The sequence below is a fragment of the Perna viridis genome, chromosome 6, assembly GCF_037379345.1.
Source record: "Perna viridis isolate PV_CMFRI_1.1 ecotype Kerala chromosome 6, ASM3737934v1, whole genome shotgun sequence".
NCBI classification, from domain to species: Eukaryota; Metazoa; Mollusca; class Bivalvia; order Mytilida; family Mytilidae; genus Perna; species Perna viridis.
Genome location: NC_142450.1, coordinates 23,213,496 through 23,239,110, shown reverse-complemented (window position 1 = coordinate 23,239,110; position 25,615 = coordinate 23,213,496). Strand labels below are relative to the sequence as shown.

General features: G+C 37.0%; 2 protein-coding genes across 2 annotated transcripts in view; both read left to right on the top strand.

Annotated features, from left to right (window-relative positions):
* Window positions 1–6,007, top strand: part of LOC148614138 (uncharacterized) — a 173,698-nt gene extending 167,691 nt beyond the window's left edge. Inside the window, exon 9 of the mRNA XM_088590432.1 lies at window positions 5,997–6,007. Within this exon, the coding sequence (XP_088446558.1) occupies window positions 5,997–6,007 (11 nt within the window). The remainder of the gene's footprint in view (window positions 1–5,996) is intronic.
* LOC148614137 (mucin-like protein) lies at window positions 284–25,615 on the top strand. The gene is made up of 21 exons (XM_088587986.1): window positions 284–5,697; window positions 5,997–6,296; window positions 6,855–7,274; window positions 8,279–8,495; window positions 10,817–11,059; window positions 11,685–11,807; window positions 12,777–12,968; window positions 13,364–13,606; window positions 14,299–14,497; window positions 15,177–15,346; window positions 15,773–15,946; window positions 16,892–17,017; window positions 17,438–17,532; window positions 17,900–17,970; window positions 18,324–18,532; window positions 19,595–19,706; window positions 20,172–20,360; window positions 20,909–21,117; window positions 21,514–21,560; window positions 22,047–22,094; window positions 22,469–25,615. Exons 2-21 carry the CDS (start codon window positions 6,072–6,074, stop codon window positions 22,481–22,483), a joined length of 3,327 nt encoding a protein of 1,108 aa, XP_088444112.1. The 5' UTR covers window positions 284–5,697; window positions 5,997–6,071; the 3' UTR covers window positions 22,484–25,615.

Below are 25,615 nucleotides of genomic sequence, written 5' to 3'. Positions count from 1 at the left end.
ACTACTGGCACCACATCTACTGCTGGCACCACTGAGACCAGCACCGCGGCAAGCACTCCCAGACCTGGCACATCGGAAAGTACCACAGCAGCCACTCCTGTGACCACCAGCGAAGGGACAACTGTCACTCAGACTACTGGCACAACATCTACTGTTGGTACCACTGAGACAAGCACCGCGGCAAGCACTCCCACACCTGGCACATCGGAAAGTACCACAGCAGCCACTCCTGTGACCACCAGCGAAGGGACAACTGTCATTCAGACTACTGGCACCACACCTACTGTTGGCACCACTGAGACAAGCACCGCGGCAAGCACTCCCACACCTGGCACATCGGAAAGTTCCACAGCAGCCACTCCTGTGACCACCAGCGAAGGGACAACTGTCACTCAAACTACTGGCACCACATCTACTGCTGGCACCACTGAGACCAGCACCGCGGCAAGCACTCCCACACCTGGCACATCGGAAAGTACCACAGCAGCCACTCCTGTGACCACCAGCGAAGGGACAACTGTCACTAAGACTACTGGCACCACACTTACTGTTGGCACCACTGAGACCAGCACCGCGGCAAGCACTCCCACACCTGGCACATCGGAAAGTACCACAGCAGCCACTCCTGTGACCACCAGCGAAGGGACAACTGTCACTCAGACTACTGGCACCACACCTACTGTTGGCACCACTGAGACAAGCACCGCGGCAAGCACTCCCACACCTGGCACATCGGAAAGTACCACAGCAGCCACTCCTGTGACCACCAGCGAAGGGACAACTGTCACTCAAACTACTGGCACCACACCTACTGCTGGCACCACTGAGACAAGCACCGCGGCAAGCACTCCCACACCTGGTACATCGGAAAGTACCACAGCAGCCACTCCTGTGACCACCAGCGAAGGGACAACTATCACTCAGACTACTGGCACCACACGTACTGCTGGCACCACTGAGACCAGCACCGCGGCAAGCACTCCCACACCTGGCACATCGGAAAATTCCACAGCAGCCACTCCTGTGACCACCAGCGAAGGGACAACTATCACTCAGACTACTGGCACCACACCTACTGCTGGCACCACTGAGACAAGCACCGCGGCAAGCACTCCCACACCTGGTACATCGGAAAGTACCACAGCAGCCACTCCTGTGACCACCAGCGAATGGACAACTGTCATTCAGACTACCGGCACAACACCTACTGCTGGCACCACTGAGACCAGCACCGCGGCAAGCACTCCCACACCTGGCACATCGGAAAGTACCACAACAGCCACTCCTGTGACCACAAACGAAGGGACAACTGTCACTCAGACTACTGGCACCACACCTACTGCTGGCACCACTGAGACCAGCACCGCGGAAAGCACTCCCACACCTGGCACATCGGAAAGTACCACAGCAGCCACTCCCGTGACCACCAGCGAAGGGACAACTGTCACTCAGACTACTGGCACAACACCTACTGTTGGTACCACTGAGACAAGCACCGCGGCAAGCACTCCCACACCTGGTACATCAGAAAGTACCACAGCAGCCACTCCTGTGACCACCAGAGAAGGGACAACTATCACTAAGAGTACTGGCACCACACGTACTGCTGGCACCACTGAGACAAGCACCGCGGCAAACACTCCCACACCTGGCACATCGGAAAGTTCCACAGCAGCCACTCCTGTGACCACCAGCGAAGGGACAACTGTCACTCAGACTACTGGCACCACACCTACTGTTGGTACAACTGAGACAAGCACCGCGGCAAGCACTCCCACACCTGGCACATCGGAAAGTACCACAGCAGCCACTCCTGTGACCACCAGCGAAGGGACAACTATCACTCAGACTACTGGCACCACACGTACTGCTGGCACCACTGAGACCAGCACCGCGGCAAGCACTCCCACACCTGGCACATCGGAAAGTTCCACAGCAGCCACTCCTGTGACCAGCAGCGAAGGGACAACTGTCACAAAGACTACTGGCACAACACCTACTGCTGGCACCACTGAGACCAGCACGGCGGCAAGCACTCCCACACCTGGTACATCGGAAAGTACCACAGCAGCCACTCCTGTGACCCACAGCGAAGGGACAACTGTCACTAAGACTACTGGCACCACACCTACTGCTGGCACCACTGAGATCAGCACCGCAGCAAGCACTCCCACACCTGGCACATCGGAAAGTACCACAGCAGCCACTCCTGTGACCACCAGCGAAGGGACAACTGTCACTCAGACTACTGGCACCACACCTGTTGTTGGCACCACTGAGACAAGCACCGCGGCAAGCACTCCCACACCTGGCACATCGGAAAGTACCACAGCAGCCACTCCTGTGACCACCAGCGAAGGGACAACTGTCACTCAGACTCCTGGCACCACAACTACTGTTGGTACCACTGAGACAAGCACCGCGGCAAGCACTCCCACACCTGGCACATCGGAAAGTACCACAGCAGCCACTCCTGTGACCACCAGCGAAGGGACAACTGTCATTCAGACTACTGGCACAACACCTACTGCTGGCACCACTGAGACCAGCACCGCGGCAAGCACTCCCACACCTGGCACATCGGAAAGTACCACAGCAGCCACTCCTGTGACCCACAGCGAAGGGACAACTGTCACTCAGACTACTGGCACCACACCTGTTGTTGGCACCACTGAGACAAGCACCGCGGCAAGCACTCCCACACCTGGCACATCGGAAAGTACCACAGCAGCCACTCCTGTGACCACCAGCGAAGGGACAACTGTCATTCAGACTACTGGCACAACACCTACTGCTGGCACCACTGAGACCAGCACGGCGGCAAGCACTCCCACACCTGGTACATCGGAAAGTACCACAGCAGCCACTCCTGTGACCACAAGCGAAGGGACAACTGTCATTCAGACTACTGGCACAACACCTACTGCTGGCACCACTGAGACCAGCACCGCGGCAAGCACTCCCACACCTGGCACATCGGAAAGTACCACAGCAGCCACTCCTGTGACCCACAGCGAAGGGACAACTGTCACTAAGACTACTGGCACCACACCTACTGCTGGCACCACTGAGATCAGCACCGCAGCAAGCACTCCCACACCTGGCACATCGGAAAGTACCACAGCAGCCACTCCTGTGACCACCAGCGAAGGGACAACTGTCACTCAGACTACTGGCACCACACCTGTTATTGGCACCACTGAGACAAGCACCGCGGCAAGCACTCCCACACCTGGCACATCGGAAAGTACCACAGCAGCCACTCCTGTGACCACCAGCGAAGGGACAACTGTCACTAAGACTACTGGCACCACACCTGTTGTTGGCACCACTGAGACAGGCACCGCGGCAAACACTCCCACACCTGGCACATCGGAAAGTACCACAGCAGCCACTCCTGTGACCACCAGCGAAGGGACAACTGTCACTCAGACTACTGGCACAACTACTACTGCTGGCACCACTGAGACAAGCACCGCGGCAAGCACTCCCACTCCTGGCACATCGGAAAGTACCACAGCAGCCACTCCTGTGACCACCAGCGAAGGGACAACTGTCACTCAGGCTACTGGCACAACACCTACTGCTGGCACCACTGAGACCAGCACTGCGGAAAGAACTCCCACTCCTGGCACATCGGAAAGTACCACAGCAGCCACTCCTGTGACCACCAGCGAAGGGACAACTGTCACACAGACTACTGGCACAACACCTACTGCTGGCACCACTGAGACCAGCACCGAAGCAAGCACTCCCACACCTGGTACATCGGAAAGTACCACAGCAGCCACTCCTGTGACCACCAGCGAAGGGACAACTGTCACTCAGACTCCTGGCACCACACCTACTGTTGGTACCACTGAGACAAGCACCGCGGCAAGCACTCCCACACCTGGTACATCGGAACGTACCACAGCAGCCACTCCTGTGACCACCAGCGAAGGGACAACTGTCATTCAGACTACTGGCACAACACCTACTGCTGGCACCACTGAGACCAGCACCGCGGCAAGCACTCCCACACCTGGCACATCGGAAAGTACCACAGCAGCCACTCCTGTGACCCACAGCGAAGGGACAACTGTCACTAAGACTACTGGCACCACACCTACTGCTGGCACCACTGAGATCAGCACCGCAGCAAGCACTCCCACACCTGGCACATCGGAAAGTACCACAGCAGCCACTCCTGTGACCACCAGCGAAGGGACAACTGTCACTCAGACTACTGGCACCACACCTGTTGTTGGCACCACTGAGACAAGCACCGCGGCAAGCACTCCCACACCTGGCACATCGGAAAGTACCACAGCAGCCACTCCTGTGACCACCAGCGAAGGGACAACTGTCACTCAGACTACTGGCACCACACCTGTTGTTGGCACCACTGAGACAAGCACCGCGGCAAGCACTCCCACACCTGGCACATCGGAAAGTACCACAGCAGCCACTCCTGTGACCACCGGCGAAGGGACAACTGTCACTCAGACTACTGGCACAACACCTACTGCTGGTACCACTGAGACAAGCACCGCGGCAAGCACTCCCACTCCTGGCACATCGGAAAGTACCACAGCAGCCACTCCTGTGACCACCAGCGAAGGGACAACTGTCACTCAGGCTACTGGCACAACACCTACTGCTGGCACCACTGAGACCAGCACTGCGGAAAGAACTCCCACTCCTGGCACATCGGAAAGTACCACAGCAGCCACTCCTGTGACCACCAGCGAAGGGACAACTATCACTCAGACTACTGGCACCACACGTACTACTGGCACCACTGAGACAAGCACCGCGGCAAGCACTCCCACACCTGGCACATCGGAAAGTACCACAGCAGCCACTCCTGTGACCACCAGCGAAGGGACAACTGTCACTCAGACTACTGGCACCACACCTACTGTTGGTACCACTGAGACAAGCACCGCGGCAAGCACTCCCACACCTGGCACATCGGAAAGTTCCACAGCAGCCACTCCTGTGACCACCAGCGAAGGGACAACTGTCACACAGACTACTGGCACCACACCTACTGCTGGCACCACTGAGATCAGCACCGCAGCAAGCACTCCCACACCTGGCACATCGGAAAGTACCACAGCAGCCACTCCTGTGACCACCAGCGAAGGGACAACTGTCACTCAGACTACTGGCACCACACCTACTGTTGGTACCACTGAGACAAGCACCGCGGCAAGCACTCCCACACCTGGCACATCGGAAAGTTCCACAGCAGCCACTCCTGTGACTACCAGCGAAGGGACAACTGTCACACAGACTACTGGCACCACACCTACTGCTGGCACCACTGAGATCAGCACCGCAGCAAGCACTCCCACACCTGGCACATCGGAAAGTACCACAGCAGCCACTCCTGTGATCACCAGCGAAGGGACAATTGTCACTCAGACTCCTGGCACCACACCTACTGTTGGTACCACTGAGACAAGCACCGCGGCAAGCACTCCCACACCTGGCACATCGGAAAGTACCACAGCAGCCACTCCTGTGACCACCAGCGAAGTAATAATTAATATACAAACTACAGAAGTTGGTATAACTACAACAGGCGTATCCGGGGAAACATCAGTGATATCTTCGTTTGCATTACCGCAAGGTGATGATATTGTATCCGACTCAGTTCCAATCCACAGTTCTGTACCTGCTTTTGACCAGCAATATCAGTGTATTCATGTGAGTTTTTAATAGTGTTTTTGTCATTTGCTTTTTATATTTGTTCTTTTATTTTATGGAGGTTATGGGTTTTTTTTAATTTTGTTTTGCTTTTTTGTTTTTTGTTTTTTGTTTGTTTGTTTTTGTTTTTGTTTTTGTTTTGTGGGGGTTGCTTTTTATGGATTTATTTTTGGGGTGGTTTGCTTCCTTACCACAAGTATTCTCAATCAAATCAATGGGATGTGGCAGTAAAGTGGATAAAATATTTCTGAAAATTAAGTAAAATGATGTAACATATGTTTACGTAACTTTTATTCCAGGTCAGCAGTAATGGTTTGGTGACATTTGGAAACAACACAATTGGATATACTCCCCAGAATTCTACGGAAATTGAAATGGACGATACTGTGCTCTTAGAACCTTACTGGACTGATATGGACACAACGAATCTTGACGATTCGTCTATTTACTACACTGTCTACGACAAACTTCAACCTACAACTAACATTACTAGGAAATGGCGACCTTTCCTAGATCCATCGTTCGATCCAACATGGGCAGTCGAAATTTCTTGGAATTACGTGTCACCATTTCCGTCCAACAAATATGGATCTTCGCAAGTAAGTGTATCATTTCTTGTCGTTTCATTCCCTTGCTATAACCAAATCGTTCACAATCCACGTCCAGCATAAACATATTGAAACTTTGGGTGAAACTGAACTAAGTTTTGAAATTAAATATGTTGGGAGTAACATTCTGGTCTACGTTTTTTTTTTTTTTTTTTTTTTTTTGTTTTGTTTTGTTTTGTTAAATGAATATTTACTTTCTCTCCACGCCCTAAAATAAGAATCCAATGGTTGTCCCCGTACGCTTCTCATGCAGGCCCAGACCCAGAGATTGTGTAAGGGTGTTCCTGCCTATTAAATGCTTGCTCAGTTCAGCCCAGATATTTACAGACATTTTCCCAAAAAGAGTTTCCAACAAGTACAAGATTTTCTTTATGCTGCAACTTAGTTACCATTTGATTTTTAGGTCACTATGATCAATCAAGAACAGGCTAGAATCAAAATCTGACTCAGAAGCTATAATGGAAAAATACAGGACACAAAAAATTTGATCCTTAGTTGGATACTCAGAGAAACAATAAAAATTTAGTTTGATTGTTGTTCAAATTTCAGAACACCAGCTTCCAAGTGATTTTATTTTCTGATGGTGACAGAACATATGCAGTATACAACTACAATGGTACTTCACTACCCCTTGATGGTGCAAGAGATATTTTCATTGGTTATACAGCTGAAAACAGCAGCTTCCACACCCCACTGTCAGGCAGTCCTGATGGTGTTAAAATCTTCGATCAAATTGGAAACACAGGAGAGAAAGGAATATGGGTATTTCCATTGTTTAATGAGAGTAAACCACTTCCCACAAATGCAGCAACTTGTCGGAAATGGAAGAATATTGAATTGTCAAAAGATGTACCCAAATTATCTTGTCCTTGTAACTACAACCAAGCACTGTTAGACAAAACAATGGCCATGGATTCATCAAGTTCTTGTGCTGATTTGGTATCTCCAACAAAAGAGGGCTATGGAATGGTAAGTACTTACATATAATCATGCCTTCCCTGAAGAAGATGAAAAACTTTCTTTAAAAATATGTGCAACACTGCCTTGCAGGGTTCTCCACTAATTTTCTTTGAACTGGCCCACTTAAATGTGATGGAGGTTAAAGGGGGAACAGACTTAACATAGAAACCTTTTATTTAAATTTTAGGCACAAAATAAAGCATGATCTTCTCTATTCTATTTTTCTATCCTATTTTGCTTAGACCAGGAATTATTTTTACGCCACCAATAACAAAATATTAGGGTTAAATGACTTCAGATTGTCTGTCTGTCTGTCTGTCTGTTTGTTCACACATCTTGTAAGGCCAACTTCTCTGAACTTGCTTGTTGGTTTTTGATGCATCTTCTTAGGCAGATAACTCATCAGATATACTAGCCTAAGCTGTTAGATGTGCCTAAAAGTAGAAAAATATTTGTGGATCCCTGTACAGGAAGATAGTTCAATTTTAGGGTTTACATGTTCTCATCTTGTATCTCACTCTAATCCCTTTTGGGATTAATCTCACTCATGCAGCAACTTTTATGAAACTAGTCAACAAATTACAATGACATTTCATAGGAATGTATAATTTCCTATATATATTAATGCATGAAGAAAGAAGATAAATGAAAAATGTATGCAATATTGTTGTATGGAAGTAAATAAATGTATGCTAGATGTTATCAATCCAATTGAAGCAAGGATATTATTTTTTTTGTGAACTTGCTCAAGCCAAAAATAAAATCTACCATGGAAAAAATATATTTCATGGAAGAAGAGAAGCAGTTAAGTATCTCTCTCATAATTATAAGGTTCACATAAGGATTGAATAAAAGTATAAGTATGAATATCATGCATCTTGAAGTTCTGTAGCTTAATTCATATCTTAATCTATAGACCAGTTCAGTTTATTTACAATGTATGTACAAAATATCAGGTTTTATTTGCTGTTTGTGGTTTCTTTGTTGAAAATGTGCTTGGTTTTGTATTTCAGAAATGTTGCTATGACCACCCAGGTACTGGAGCCCTACTAACAGGTTTGAGAGGAACTAGTAAAGTATATCGATACCACCCTAGACTCTTCCCAGCACAACAACAGCAGAATGACCTTGAACCAGAAACATCCTGTTGTAAACTGGACAAAACATGTGATGATTATTATCAGTATAGACCTTCTCCAACATGCACTGACTACGCTCCAAGGAAATGTGGTAAATACCATATACCTTTTATAGGTGCCTGTCCAAAGAGGCGGGTCCAGGTGACGGTATAATGGGTAATGGGCATACCCCCCCCCTAATTTCAAAGAAAAAGAAAAACAAAAAACTACCCTAATCTGTTAAATTTATTGTATTGAATATGGCAATTTATCATATTTATTTATTAAACAGGTTATAATCTGGTCATAAATTCAAAAATCTTCTGTTTACATGTCCTTGTCAAAAAGTCACAAATAATATTTTGGGGGATGATCCATTTATAAAAATTGTGTTGTTTTATTGATTTTTATATCATAAATCTCAATATTTATTTTATCATTGTTTTATAGAAAACTTATCTAACTTTGCAAATACATTTTTATGGGAAAATCCAGTAAAAAAAGTTTATTTTTTTGCTTATTTGTTTGTTTGTCATCATTGTGTTTGTTAACAATTTTTCAAAGCTCTTCTCCTCTAAAACTACTGGACCAATTAGAACTAAACTTATATGAATGTTTCTTAGAGTATTCTGCATAGAACTGATTTGGAGATTTCTGATATGTCTAAATGCATGATCATTGTTACTAAAAATAGAACATAGGTGTCAGACAGAACCTTTTTGCATATAACTTCATAACTGTTGAGTTCATCAAAATTTTGACAAGATGAAAGTGTTCAACATCATGAGATCTATCTGTGGTTAAATTTTGTGTAAATCTGTTTAGCCATGTTGGAATTATTGGCATTTTATGACGTCTTTTCGCTATTTTTAATGTTATTTTTCCTCAAAAACTACTGGAGAGAAAATTGATTTGATTGTTTCTGAGGTTTGAGCATTAGAAATTTTATCCAAGAGAAACACTTTTACAAAAAATAGAATGCTGCTAATCAAGCCAGGTGAGCAATTTAGGTTCTTAAAGAGCCTCTAGTTTGCTTAAAACTTATGACTCTGTCTGACTTTTTATCCTATCAGATTTCAGTAACTAATTGTTGTGACTTTCTGATTCTGTGACTTTTTGTCCTGTGATTTTTTTTCCTACGGATATTCAAATTATGATTTGTGACTTTAGTCTTGTGATTTTCTGTCCTGTGACTTTCTGTTCGTTAACCGAAATGAAGGGTAATAACAAAATAACTGAACAGATAAAATCTAGGTAGTAGTCAAAAGAAATAGTCTAAAAGGAAAGTGTATAAAACAGAGCAAAAACCATAAAGTTGAAAAACCACTGTAATGGTCGTGACTTGGAACGGCATTTTAAAATGAAAGGTTGGTTAAACCTGGTTTTATGGCGCCCTAAATCTCCTGCTTCCATTACAGGTCCGGTTTATTTAACACAAATGGGCAGCATCAATTTGCCACCAGTCAAAATAACTAATATCAGAAATTTTTTGTTAAAAAAAATTTAGATAATTTATAGAATTCAACCCTACATATAAATATAGGACAGAAGTAAATGAAAAAAAATCGCAGGTCAGTAATTTAGTAGCAGTCTTTATAAAATCAGACAGGAAGTGATTCATGCATGTCAAAAACCCATCAAATTCAGTTTTATTTCTTGACTGTTATACGATCACATAACCAGTCTCAGTTTTTTCATTTGTGGGTTGTTGCAGTTTTGAGATAATAGTCATATGGATTGTCCATGAAATTAACACTTTTCATGAGTTATCCTTCTTGAGTTGGTTGATTTTAGTTGGAGGTTAATGTATAGTTTTCTCAAAAGTACAGATCCGAATACAGAAAGGACTATTGTCACGTAAAAATATAGCATATTTAGACCAAATAAGCATTGTCTGATCCATGGGTTTTTCTACACAATGAATCACCACTTACCATAGGCAGTGTCTGAATTTTATATGGACCAGTACTTAAAAAAGAAAAAATCAGGCCTGATTAAATACTTTATCTGGCTAGCACCAAATGTTTGTTCCATCAAAAGGGTTTGTACTAGTGATTCAACCTATTACTATAGTAGAGACAGTATTTTGGTTGTAATATAACCTGAGTGGGATTAATTGTTTATGTAGAAAATTCTAAAATGTGTTAGTTATGTCCAAGAAAACACTAAAATATATAAGTTATGTTCAGGAAAACAGAAAAATAAGCTGGTTATGTCCAGCTAGGTACACATGCTTCTTCAGATGGTTTTGGAACAATATTGTGTATTGCAACTGTACTTATCAGTTATCTCAGTAATTTTTGTCTTTTTTTTTTTTGGTAAATGAAAATATTTATTGAATAATTTTTGAAGTTAATATAAGGATAAAAAAGCCAATAAACTACACCATAAAATACTTTATTAACAATATATGTATGCTCTATTTTAATACAGCACATGTGTATGGCTCTCCACATATCACCACATTTGATGGACTAGACTATACCTTCAGCAACAAAGGAGAATTTATCCTGGCTACAGGACCCTCAGGATTACAACTCCAGGGAAGAATGGAGCATCCCTGGCTGAACGGGGCACCTACTGAACAAAATACAAATACAACTGTATTCACAGCTTATTCTCTTTACCAAGAGGGGTCAGCAAATATTACTATGATGTTTAATGAGAAGAGAACAGGTACATTAACTCATTAAAGCCTACCATAATTAATTTCTTGCATCTCAGGCACTTTGTGGTCTATTTTAAGGGTGCTTCATAGTATAATGAGCCCTCATTTCCCATTTTTATCATCATATTGATAACATTAAAATGAAAAAATGCCCCTTCCTAATCTTTAATTCTGGCTGTAAACAATGTAAAAAGACACCTTTATCACTTCCTCATTGCAATAAATTGATAAAAGTAATACCTCCTTTCTGTATTGGTTGTCATGGAAAAATGGCTTGGAACAAAGAAATAAACTTTGGGTGGCCTATCTTTTTCTATTCCTTGGTATCACAGCCATTTTTAGAGTGTAAGTGTTTTTAGAAACTTGCTGAATTTTGTTTTTAAAGTCTTAAATGCATACACACTGTGTACAGGCACACATTTGGGTGTATGGATACATGGATACCAAGGATACAAACAGAGGTGGTACAGACAAAGTATTTACCAGAATAAAGATATCTCAAATGTACAGACTTAAAAAAGGCTGCAATGCATCAAAATAAAAGCTTTTGAGCAATAGTTGGATTCAATAAATGGTAGCTAAAAATCCTTTCAAACATGTATCATTACATTTTACATTTTTAATTTTCATTAGGAATTGAAGTTATTGTTAATGGTGTTCAAGTTACCAGTCAGCTAGCTTCAGGAGATGTATATGATTTTACACAGGGAGCAGTAAGGAAGGAAGGAGACTGTTATATCGTAACTTATAACTTTGGTCAGTAGAAGGAAACTTTAAAATCCAAATTGGGGACGGGGGTCCTAATACCTGTCAACCCTTCCACATTAGGGAGAAGACTCACACAAAGTCAATAAAAAAGTTAGAATCTCCCATATAGAAAATGTACTAGTAAGATTTGGGAGAGGTTTAGGTTGAAGTTATTATATTTTTTTGTGAAAAATACTAAATAATTGAATTTTTACACCCAAAATTTTCTTTTATGTAAAAATCTCCCACATGAGACAGTGACAGTTTGGGAGAATCTCCCACATGAGACAGTGACAATTTGAGGGAATCTCCCACATGAGACAGTGACAATTTGAGGGAATCTCCCACATGAGACAGTGACAATTTGGGGGAATCTCCCACATGAGACAGTGACAATTTGGGAGAATCTCCCACATGTCCTGGGGTTGGAAAAAAGAATATTTTTTTCAAAACAAGGAAAATCATTATCAACACATACATTCATTTGAGAGAATCTGCATACGATTCCAACCATGAAATTAATATGATTACAGTTATTTCCAATGGTTGCAGGATTTTAAGGATTTTTAATATAGAAATCTGTGACCTTCCAATTTTTAGTGTTGAATTTATTTCCTGTTCATTCCAAGTCGTGAATTGTAGCTAATGTCTATAGTACTTAATACTGCAGTGTTTTTATTGTAATAATTAGTGAGGCTATCAGTTGACAACTTTGCAATACTTAATTGTTGCAATCAGAAATTCAACAAAGTGAAGGTTGTAATTTTTTTTCACAAATGGTGAAATACAGAGAGGAAAGACACTTTGAATCTGTGATAACAAAATTTAATAATTTAAAAATTTAAAAGTTCTAGAAAAGATATTATGTGAAGGATATGATGTGTTCTATGTAAAAAGAGATTTTTTTTGTTAGCTGGCAAAATTGAATTCATTTGTATAGTTGTTTTTTTTTTACTTTTTATTTCATGGATAATACAGGCTTTTCAGCTGAGTTTTGCCATGCTGCCAAAACTATGCAAATGACCTTGTGTTCTGACCCCAAATCTATCAATGGTACAACAGGATTACTGGGAACACCTAATGATAACCAAGATGATGACTGGCAGACCCCAATCGAACAACTACCGTCAAACATTACTAACCCTGAACTGTTTGACAAACTGTCACAATGTAAGTTGATTGTCAAAATATAAGAATAATCAAGGGAACCAAGGTTATAACGGTAATCAAAAGAATGTAATCTAGAGACAAAGACCAGACATAGAAAACAGACATACACAACGTACAGTTACTAAAATCATACATACAAAGTATAAAAAAGGAAATGAGCGACTCGGACTCCACTAAAAACTGGGAGCATGGACCAGGTGCACTGGTAGGGTAAGTTGTTATGTAATGACAATAATATTTTCATAATGTAAGTTGGTATATGATGACAAATTGTTGTAATGTTAGTTGACATTAGTTGACAAACTGTGACAATGTAAAACTGGTTGATTTGTGATCTGATTCTATGTCAGTTGGTAATGTTAAATATTAAAAAGTTGTGTTTTATGTTGTTACAGGGGAAGTAAATCCAAACAACACAAAATTCTGGTACCCTGATGGTTATTCCAATGTAAATTTCACGGATGATAAATTTGTTCCCAAATTCTATGATGACATTTCGGATGCAGATATTGCACGAGTAAACAAAACATGTGGTGACAACAAACTCTGTCAATATGACACGAATGTAATATCAGATGTTGTAGGAACTAATACTAAGAAACAGAAAGATGATATTACAGAGAAAGAGAAGGTCAAAGGTATTTATATATCTCTATGGAAACTTCAGCTAATACTACTGGGTATTTGTTGATAGCAAAATTATCAAAAAAGGATTCTGTGTTTTAATGAACCCTTTTCATTTTTAGCTGTTTTCATGTAATTCAGATATATTTGTTTTGATATTAGAAAAGGGGTGTTGTGGAATGAAAAGGCTTTTGATTTTAGATTGAATGCCATTATTTTATCAAAATAATCAAAGCTTCACAAAAAATCTTTAGGTAGGTCACTTATTTCATTCACTTATGAGTTCCCTTGTAGGAATTGAACATTTAAGTCTCATTTACTTGTCATTCAAGTACAAAACTGGGTTTAATGTTCCATTGATAAAATGATTCACCTGGAATGCATGGAATACCTACCATTATTTAGGACATTAAACTGTAATAAATCTATTATTTGTTTTGTGCTCTATTCTGAGGTTAATAATTACTCATTGGTAGCCATTTTAATTCAGTTCTTATATGCGCATTAACAAAAGGCTGGCAAATTTGGATTTTGTTCATTGAATTGATCAAACATCAGCTGCATATACTTAAATCACAATTTTTAGTATAGTAATAATGAAACTATTATTAAAATGATTTCCACAACAAATGCTGATAAAATTTCAAGGTTAAAGATTAAAAGCCCTTAGAAAAATGTACCTATCACCCTCTATCTTATTTTTCAGATAACTATGTTCCTCCACCCCAAGGAACACCAGTAGTAAATGTCACCATTGATGAAGAAATACGATTTAAAGTTGACAAATCTATACCAGGGATGTCCATCTTCTGTCAGCTCCCAAACAATGCCCAGTGTGTAAATGAAACCAATTCCTCTGTCACAGTTGTATGGACTCCTACAAGTTTTGACAAAACTGTGCTAAGGTAATCAATCTTGATATAATTAATAACTAAACAGTAAACTCTAAAATTATTGTATACATCTATTGTTGTGATTTTATTATTTTAGACAAAATATCATATGAATTTTAGGGATATTTAGTAAAAGTTCAAAATTTTACAATGCTAGTTTGAATATTTTGGTATTAAGCCAGTCACATTCTTATGCAATGTAATAAAAGCATGAAAATCATTCAGTACAGTGAAACCTGTCATAGCAGAACTGGATTTTGACCAATAATTACTTTGGACAGGTGTTAGGTTTAGACAGGTGTTGGGTTTAGACAAAGGTTAAGACAGGTGTAGTTTAGGCAGATGTTTGGTTTAGCTGTTTTGTTTAGACAGGTGTTTGGTTTACCAAGGTTCTAATTACATTTAAAATGATATAAAAAGACTGTAAGAAGTGTCTGGTTTAAAGGTTTTCCGATTATTCGAGGTTTCATTTATATGGGTTTCACAGTATATTGCAGTCACACAAATAGTGATTTAACCAATTAAGTGTAAATATATGGTTATTTTTAATAAGAAAACTATTTTGTTTTAGCCTATCTAGTCAAAAAAGATGACTTTTTTTACTTTTTCTTGTACAAGTCACCCTTTATATTCACTATGAATTATGAAAGTGATCGTCTGAAGTAAACTTGATCTAATGTACATTTTTCAGATTTATTGGAGAGGACGCCCTGGAAGGCGTAAGTCAGGCACTAGACATTGTAATTAACATATGTAATTGTAACAACCATGGAACATGTGACTTCAACAAACTGCTGTATGATCAGAACCCTAATAGTTACTTCCGTAAAGTCAAGTGTACTTGTGAGGAGGGTTGGACAGGTATGGCATATTAATTATCATAATAATATTAGTTATTAAATTCTTATTTGTGGAGAAGACTGCATGAACTTTCTCCGAACTCAATTTTCATTGGTTGAAGTTATGTTTCTTTGTGTAAGATGTATATTTTAAGTGGAAGGTTCAAATTTCGTGTGCAATATTTTTGATGAGTTGATTGTTAGTGAAATTGGCCATACCTTGGTGGAAAATCATATTCTAACATGATTTTGGAACATTTTTCCACTTGATCTTGATGAATTCTAGTCTCATTGTACTGTTTCTTATTCTTGCGCAAATAAAAACATTGCAATAATTCGTAGGTTTTACAACTAAAACCAAATATCGCTCAATTGAAAATTTTGCAATAACGTAGGTTTCACCATAAAAGTAGATATCATAAAGCTACGAAATTGTTTCTATTTCCAGGTACCCACTGTGATCTTGACTTCAATGGTTGTGAAGGTGCTCCCTGTGAATCACGAGGAACCACTTGTCAAGATCTAGATCCAAAGTCACACAAGGCTAACAAATACCCCTACAAATGTAGGGCATGCGGTAAAGGCTACCAACATGGTGGTATCAACAAGACCAAATGTTATGGTAAGTTTTTTAACTGCATACCAAGACTGGCTCCACATGACAAATGTTTTTTGTCTCCTGCTGCTATGCGAAAGGGGACATAGAAATACCAGTGTCCGTCTGGTCACACTTTGGAAACCACTGGACTGATTTTCTTCAAATTTTGTAGGATTGTTAGTCACCATCTGTAGGTGATCATTATGATTTGACAATGTTTACAGGAGTTATGGGACTGTTGCACTTCATCTTTTTTGGGGGAGGGATACATATGGCTGGCTACAAGTTGCTTGTATCTAAGTTGTTTTAACTCATAGTTCTGTATGTAGAATTGCTCCTAACATCTATGATATGTTTTGTTTGATTTTTAATTTATTTTACGATGAAGAGACACTAATGTTGTTATTTTGGTATACTTAAGGGTAAAAATGCTTCATTTGCATGATGCACATTTCTTGCCATACATGGAATAATGCATGGTGCACATGTGTTAACGTGCATATGATACACATATACATGTAACTCTTGTACATATATGTGGCATTTTTGCCAGTGTATGTTCTTTTCATAATTTTATCTTTCTTTAAGAAGTTGATTTAATTTAAAATTTCAAATTTAAAAATTGTCTCTAATCCAAACCAGACTAAACCATTACCCTGATTAAACCAACCATATTTCAGGGCTATTTAGAAATCACTGTGTCTAGCTGTCTATCTACCCATCCATTTATGTACCTTATATCAGCGTAGCCTAAATCATCCTGAACTGTTCAATGGATTTTCATGAAACTTCGTATGACGGTTAGGCATAATAAATTAAATGTGCATGAGTAAAGATAGAAACTGTCAAATGCTTAAAAAAGATTAAAATCCAGCCTAAAGTTCCAAGTTCAAGTTGAAGTCATGGAGAAAAAAAAATTTTGCAACCCTGCTTACAGTGTATTTATACTTGTGCTTTTATTTTTTACAGACATAAATGAATGTTTCCAAGATGGTGGTGTGTGTGGCATACATAACTGTTTGAACAAAAAGGGTACACACAAATGTGAATGTAAACAAGGATACAACACTGATGAGAAGGGCCAGTGTGCAAAAGGTAAAACAATATAAAAAATTGTGCATCAGAAAAAAATACCAATATGTTATATTCAGTGGTGCAAAAAAAGATGGTGGTCTATTGTCTGTGACCCTCAGTTTATGACTTTGAACTTTTATTTACATGGATCCTGGACCATCAACACTTAAATTGACACTTCAATGTAGACTTTTGCTTTGCCTCAAGTGAAGCTTTGGTTTGAAACTTGCAAATGTCAAGGACTTTTCACTCTTCATAGTAAATTTGAACCTAAGATTAAATATACAGTTTAAGGATTTGACAAGTTTTGATACAAATATACATTGAGGATAAATTTAAATTATTATAAACAAAATAATGCCTAAAAACAGAGTCAATAAATAAAACACCAAGTTGTATGACATACAAGCTATTAAGATATTTTGTTCTTTTATTTTACAGTAATAAAACCAAAACCAATAGATAAGGATGTAGAACTAGAACTGTCATTAGACGGGGAGTTCTCTGGCTCTGACAACAAAAGTATTGCTGATGCTGTAAGTAGTTCTATCAACATTTAGGCAAATGTCTGATATCTCAAGTTATTTTTAAATATATTTTTACTGAAAATTTGGTCTGTCTTGAGGTGCTAAGTTGTTAAACAGTTACTGGTAATAGTTTATTACTGTTTATTATTCAATGACGTTATGAAAAAATCTAGTGCTTCAATGTATATCAACCCCTTTTTTCTTCCAATTACCGGTATTATGTTAACTACCATTCGGTTAGTTTGCTTAAAATTTAGATATATATTTGTTCAGTACAGGAATTATATTTTGTGTATTGCTCTACTGTCTGTATAATTTTCTAAAATTTTAAAAACACAGTATATAGTTTTAAACATTTATATCTTGTTTATTTCAGTTAACAAAATTATTCAGAAATGTAACTGACTTGGATCTTGACTCAGTGAAAATTCCACCAGAGGCCATCAGGTAAAATTACTTCATCAACTTCTTTTACTGTATATACTGGTAATTAAAAGTTATAGTGCCCTTCCTTACTTAAACAGGGATCATTTTGAAGGAAGTTTGGGTCATATTCCCATAATTTGGTAAAAAGGGGAGTGCATCTTTTCATACTATTGACAATGGAAATGACACCATGGCTAAACGGTAAGCCAAAAAAGCATTTCCATGTTTCTTTAAATGGTTTATTTGGCCCATTTGGTCTGATCTCTGCCTTTATTCATTATATCACAAAACTTAATTTTTTACCTCAGATTAATTTAGTTTTGGAGGAACAATTGTTATTTTTTCAATAGTAAGTAACTTTAATTATTTTTCAGGTTTGACCCAAAAACCAACAAGACCAAAGTAAACTTCAATGTAACCCTGAACTCGCCTGTTGAACCTAAGGATGAAGAAAAGATTGCTGGAGCCATGAGTGAAGCAGTACTACAAAACACTCCTCTGGTGGTAGATGAAGTGACAGTTCCTGTATTACAGGATTCTCCCTATATTTACATTCAAGCTCCTAATGGAACAGAGGTCAAAGGTAAGTTATTCTTAACAATTCCATGCAATACATTGAAGCCTGTCTAAACTGAAGCCCTTTAAAATTGGTTCAGTAAAGACAGAAGGTTCAAATACATTTTAAATGATATAAAAGGACTTAAAAAAGTGTCTGGTTTAGACAATTTTTTTCAAGGTTTGGTTCAGACATATTTCGCTATATTTAGTATAGAGTAGTGTCAGATGGAAAGAATAGTTATGGCTGTTCCAGTGAAACATGTAAGGGGTGGGAAAAGCACTTTTTATTCTTTGTATATGAGTGGGTGTTCAGGTCTCTTGACAAAATATAAAGTTTAATACAAAACATCAACAGAACTTCTATGGGTGGCTCCCCTGGTGAGAAAGTGCCTTCCCTGGGTACCTGATATCTTTTAATGGAACAGTCCTTACAGAGAGATCAAGGATATCTTTTTTTACTGAGAAAATTTGATTTCCATAGGTCATCAGAATTTGCTTTAGTCTTTTTGGATTCAGCTGAAAAAAAAATCAACTTTTTAATGAATGAGATAGTACTGTGAAGATACTTTTATTCGTGGGTACCAATTTTCGTGGTTTAGGGGGAAAATATCAGTTGGTGGATTCTTGAATTCCTGGATTTGAAACTTTATCAAACAAATGAATGGGAAATTTCCTTTTCATTGGGATCCAACTTTCATGCTTAACCACACCCACGAAAACCATGAAAACTGATATCCCATGAACAATAATACTTTCACAGTAGTTGTCAAAGTGGGATGTTAAAAATCTTAGTAACCCCTTGTCAATACGGTTGTGATTGGATATAGTAATGCCACTGTCTATATGTCTGTAACATCCTTGTGAACCATGTAGACTGAACTTTCTTTCAATGAATTTCAAGGAAACTTTGCATGTACATGTGTAATTTTAGTCCTGAGGAAAATCTAGAACCTTAAGTTTTGTCAAGGTCAGGAGGTCAGATTTTTTATAGGATATGGGGAAGCCACTGTTTATATGTAATATAAAAGTTATGAATGCATATAGTGCCATGATTGGTAATCAGAAAGTTTTGTTGATTTTTTTTCAGTTCCACTCGGTATAAACAGTACAACAGATGGATGTGATATATATAATACCAAAGGAACATGTAAAAATGGACAGCCTTGTGTGTTAGATAGTAAAGGAAAACCAACCTGCTCGTAAGTAATATAGGATAATTTTAACATGCAAAATAATGGCAGTATTGAAGGCAAGACAGACTATTTCACAGTAAATTCAATAGGGGGATAAGTGATGTTTTGTCAAGCGGTTTAAGACAAAAATGGCTTTATACTGTTTATCTGTGATATTACAGTCAGTTTGATGTATCATTGTCTTAGGAAATTGCCAGTGTTTTTAGTATCACAGCAGTAAGATTTTGATATGAAGATACTTTATAAAGTGTCAGGTTTAGAAGGTTTTTGGATTATTCAGGGTTCAGTTTAGACAGGTTTTTTTATGATTCAGGTTTCAGTGTAGACAGGTTTTTGGATTATTTAGGGTTCAGTTTAGACAGGTTTTTTAGATTATTCAGGTTATAGTTTTGGCAGATTTTGGGATTATTCAGGTTTCATTTTAGGCAGGTTTGACTACTCTTTGAATTTAACACTGTTTTTGTTTTTTAGTTGTGCTGCAGGATATGTAGGAGAATATTGTCAGTATGAACGTCAGGCAGCCGATACTGAAGAGGATGATCTACTTAACATAGGGGTACCAATTCTTGCTGCTGCTGCAGCCCTGGCCGCTCTGACATGCCTCATTCTTGCACTTAGAAGAGGTAACAAGGATGAGGAAGATGAGCCCTCAACATCAAGGTATTTAATAGTAAAGAATAATTGGTGCACATCTAGTCTTTTACAGTTTTTTTTACTATAAATGAACCTTAAGAGTTTTGTTACAATTATTTTTTGTTTGTTTTAAAAGATAATTTCACAGACATCTAGCATATCTACTCTATATATGTATGATTACCATGTAGTCGAAAATTTGTCACTATGACAAAGTTTTGTATACTTTTCAGACTGTATTATATTTGTTTTTTCAATTTTTTAAGCTTTTATTGAACAAAATAAACCAAATAAACACTTTTTAACAGTTGCCTATTAACACCTGCATTTAAAACGAAAATCTATTGAGTGTATATTAGACCCATTTAGAATATTTCTATGATCTCAGACCCATAATTTTTCTGGCTACAAACTATGTATAAAGCAACCTCATTATCTTATTAAGGTAATAAAAGAGCTAGGAAAAATCCCTACCTCACTCATTGGATAAATGATCAGAGAACCCCCAAAAAAACTTTGAATGGCCTTAATTCTTACATGATTGCATTTAATGCATTTTTTTTTCTCAATTCCAGCGACGGAATCCCAGTATTTGGCATGCCATCAACCATGTATTTGCCACACTACACCAAAGCCCTGTCACCGTTCTCATCCAGTCAAATTGATGATAACGAACCCCCAGATGATAGACTTTTTGAATTCCCCATTACGTACCCATATGATATGGAGGAAATGGCCCAATATGACGATGATGATGATGACAACAGCCTTGATGATAATATAAGTAAGTTCATTTGAGAAAGGTCAGAGGTTAGAACTAAGGACAAGGTATTACTCATAATTTATGGACAAAGATCAAACCAATAAAACACAAAACACTGCAAATTGGCTAATATAAAACACACAGAAACTAAAGAGTACTAGTAAGTGTGCAACCCACACTGCTTTAAATAAATTGGCTTATAAAATACACACAGAAACTAAAAAATACTAGTATTAGTGAGCTATCCATACTCCACTAAACAAATTGACTAAAATACACACAGAAACTAAAGAGTACTAGAAAGTGATCAACCCAGACTCCTCTAAAAACTGAGAGTTAAACCTTAGGTTCATGGATATGATAATACATGTACCTGTTCAATGCAGTTTTACATATAATGTATGTTTCTTTTTATAGGTTTAGATGCAGACTGGTTCAATGATGCCCTTACTAATGAACCAGATGTAAGTATTTCATTTAACTTGTCTTTGTTACTTTTAATGTAGCACCAATTATTGGAAAGATGAAATGCATGTACTGTAATATTGGGCATTTTAGAGATGTGTTTATTGATGTGGAAAATGTGATTGACATAGCAATTGAAACTCCCATTGTAGAATTTTTAACATAACTAATATGATATTGTTTCAAAATTGCAAATATTGAAGTAGTAATATTCACTGAAATTACATAATCGCAATAATTATTGGAAAAACATTATATTGTTAAACTATACAGCATCATAATGGAAATCAAACGCCAGAACAGAAAGCTGGATCATTTTAAAAGAAATACTGTATTAATTAATCAAAAATATCATTTTTTAAATTTTTTTTGTTAAAGGGAGATAATTCATGTTTAATGGCCTTTTAAAAATTACAGTATAATTGTATGTCTAGCTGCTAATGGATAGTATTTATTTTTTCATTTTCTTCTGACCTTTTTTTCAGTTCAACATTCCAAGGCCAAACTTCTCAAACATACCAGTATTCCCTGATGTAAGTTTGAGATAATAAGTCTAATTAAACTTTTGAATTGATCAAATCTTGCTTTATAAAAAGTACAATGTAACATGTTTCCATGCAAACAAAATATTTCCTATTGCTGTAAAGTGTTATTTATGGTCTGTCTTTAAATAAATCATAATGTTTAAAATTATGCTTTTTGCTGAGTTATATACCCCTAAAAAAAATTTTCACTTCATCTTATTGTAAAATAAAAACCTTATTCTGTTTGTTTAAATCATAAAATTATTATATCAGATTGTTTATTATTGTCTCTTTTATTTCTATTTTTATTATTTATTTAATTTGTACATGGACTAATTAGTGAGATTTCTATAAAATCATGTATCTTTTTTTTATATTTTCAGATAAATACAGATTAAGAATAATAACAAAAGACAAAGAAGATATGTTACATTGCATTAAACAAGAAAGACAATTTTACCAATTATTGAATTAATTGTTATAAAAATTGAAATGATAACTCTCAGTTATATACATATTAAATCTTGCACTGACCACTTAGGGATATTTTTCTATTATTTTAAACTTTTAGAAACTCTACAATAAGAGTATAAAATACAAGTAGTTAAATATTTATTTCAAAGATATTGATATTCTGTTTGTTAAATAGGTTTTAAAAAATTATACCAGTAAAATTTAATGAATTGGAAGAAATTTGAAAAAAAGGCACAATTCGAAATTATAGAATTTTGTTTCTGAATCATTTGTTTGAAAGCATAGATAATATTACACCAAAAAAATGAATGAATATATTTTAAAAAATACTAGATAATATGACAAATTTTGAAAACTATGATTAAAACTTTTCTTTTTAACTTAATTAAAATACATATGTGTCAAACCATTTTGTTTTTTCCTAAGTGGTCAGTATAAAAAATGTAATCAAAGATACCATAAATTGTTCATATGATAAAGCAAAGACATGGTAATATTTGTCTTAATTTCCCTATTTGAAATCTACCATTTGGAGTAGGTTTAATGAGGAAAATAAAGATGAACTTTACTTGGTTTTGTTTGTAATATAAGTGAAAAAAATTGTAATGTAATCAAAGTGCTGTTTTGATGTTTGTTTTACTTTATGACCCATAAAGCACATGTTTAACCATCAACATTACATGTAACTTAGTCAAGACTGCCCAGTTATGAATTTTCCTTGCATTGATTTATTTTTATACTTTCAAAGAAGAAAGTAAACAACGTAAGATTTTTATGACAATGTCTTCCCAAATTATGTAATAAAAGGAGATGAAAGAAGGAAAAGAGAAAATATTATAGTTGTATACTGTACTGAAGATAATGTAAAACAGATCATAATTTTCAGAAATGACAAATTTAAACACAGGCCTAGGAAGTTAACAAACATATATATACAGACTTGCATTAAAATGCCTTTGAAATGTAAGACAAACCCAGACTATTGTACATTAATCTTGTATTGAAGATCTGAGATCATAGCCTGAAAAATAGATTAAAATAAAGGTCACTGAACATTTGACAAAAAATCTGTGATATTTAACCTATCATGAAAGGAAAGATTATGAACTAGAGGTAAGAATCTACTAGTCTATAATGGATAGGCTTGTGAATAAGACTAATTATAAGCTTTACCCCACACTTCCCCCAATTTATCAGGTTGTTTAACTTGTGAATTGATTGGGGACACGACTCAGGACTAATATTTATTGATACACACTGTACCTTTTTTACAATGTGATGATTTTTTTTTCTTCATTTTTATGAATTACTCATTTAATTGTGTTGATGTTCTTGATGCTGTTGACGAATTTCTTGAGAAAAAAATGTGGGGATGTTTTACAGTATATTATTTTATCCCCATAACATTCCATTAAATGGAATTAAATCTTGTTTTATTTGAACTTGTGTTGGCTTTTTTTATATAATGATAAATGTGAGGGAATTCATTTTTTTTATATATCAATATGAATATTTGGGTATTTTTTTTTTTTTTTTTGTATTTTGGATTATAGTGCTTTTAATTTGTTGTCTTCAAAATTAGAATATTATTTAAATGTATATTGCCTACTATGAAAAGAGGGGCATTTATAATAAGTTAGTTTTCTAATGTTATATTATTTACATTTGTTTACCATGTTTGATTGCCTTTCTCCATTCAACAGAACTTTCACATCAAAGAATAAACAAAATGTATATGTAATACTAAACAATATTTTTTTTTAATTATAAAATACATCGTAAATATGAAATGTTTATATGATAAAAAATTCTTCAACAGATGCATTTGTTTGGTTTATATGTTTTTTAATATACAAGTAAACATATTTTAAATTAATTTAAGAAGGCAACATGGTTATTATTATTCAAGGAAATATATCGTAAATATGAAATGTTTATATGATAAAAAATTCTTCACAGATGCATTTGTTTGGTTTATATGTTTTTTAAGTAAACATATTTTGAATTAAATGAAGAGGGCAACATAGTTATTATTATTCAAGGAAATTTCGTTTTTAAATTTTATGATATTGATGTTAAAAAAATATAACAATTATCAAAATAAATCATATTTCTATTTCATTAACATTGTTTGGAGAAAGGCAAACAAAATCAGTCATCGTTAAGAATAAGAATTTAAGTATAAGACTTCTTTAAACATTCCACTTATGAAACTAATGTATGATGCATGAATTCTAAAATAAAGGAAGACAATCTGTAACGAAATGTTGTTTGTGATACTGTATTTGTATTTTATTATTAATGTTATTATCAACTGATGACATCAGAAAATTAATTGATTGTAATTTTTTTTTCTTTTTAAAAGTTTTTAATGATTTAAGTTTTATGGATTTGTGTATCATTGTGTTGAGTAAGTTATTTTGAGTTAGTACTATGGGCAGCAGGTGTTATAATATTTTAAGTTACCTTGAAAAGGTCAGTTTAACATATTGAATATTGTTATATTTTGGCTACATTGAAATTTAATCGTCATACCCTCATCTTTTGAAATCACTGTATTTTTTTTCTTCAAGTTTCACGACCATAATTTTCAAAGATACTGTGTGTCTTTATCATATCCAAAATTAAAAAAAAATGTTATAAACAATTGGGGATGAAATTTTTAGTACAATGCATACAAAATCATTAAAAAAAATCATGAAGTAGCCATTTACGATTTGCATAGAAATCTTTTATTTTTCTATTTTTATGAAAATTATTAACAGTATTTCAAAACATTTGTATTTTTTAGTTTAATTGAAATGTAACATATTTATATAATGACTGCTGAAAAGAAAAATATATATATATATCTTGAGTATTTGTTTCTTATCAGTTTATTAAGCTATATGCTGCTATAATTGTGACCTTTTGACTACCAGCCTTTCATTTTTTTTTAAAAATTGAATTAAAATATTTCTAAGTGGAATTGTTAATTGACAATGTACTGTTTACAGCAGACTGTTATAAAATTTGTATGTTTATCTGAGGGAATAAATAATATATTTTCGTAGAAA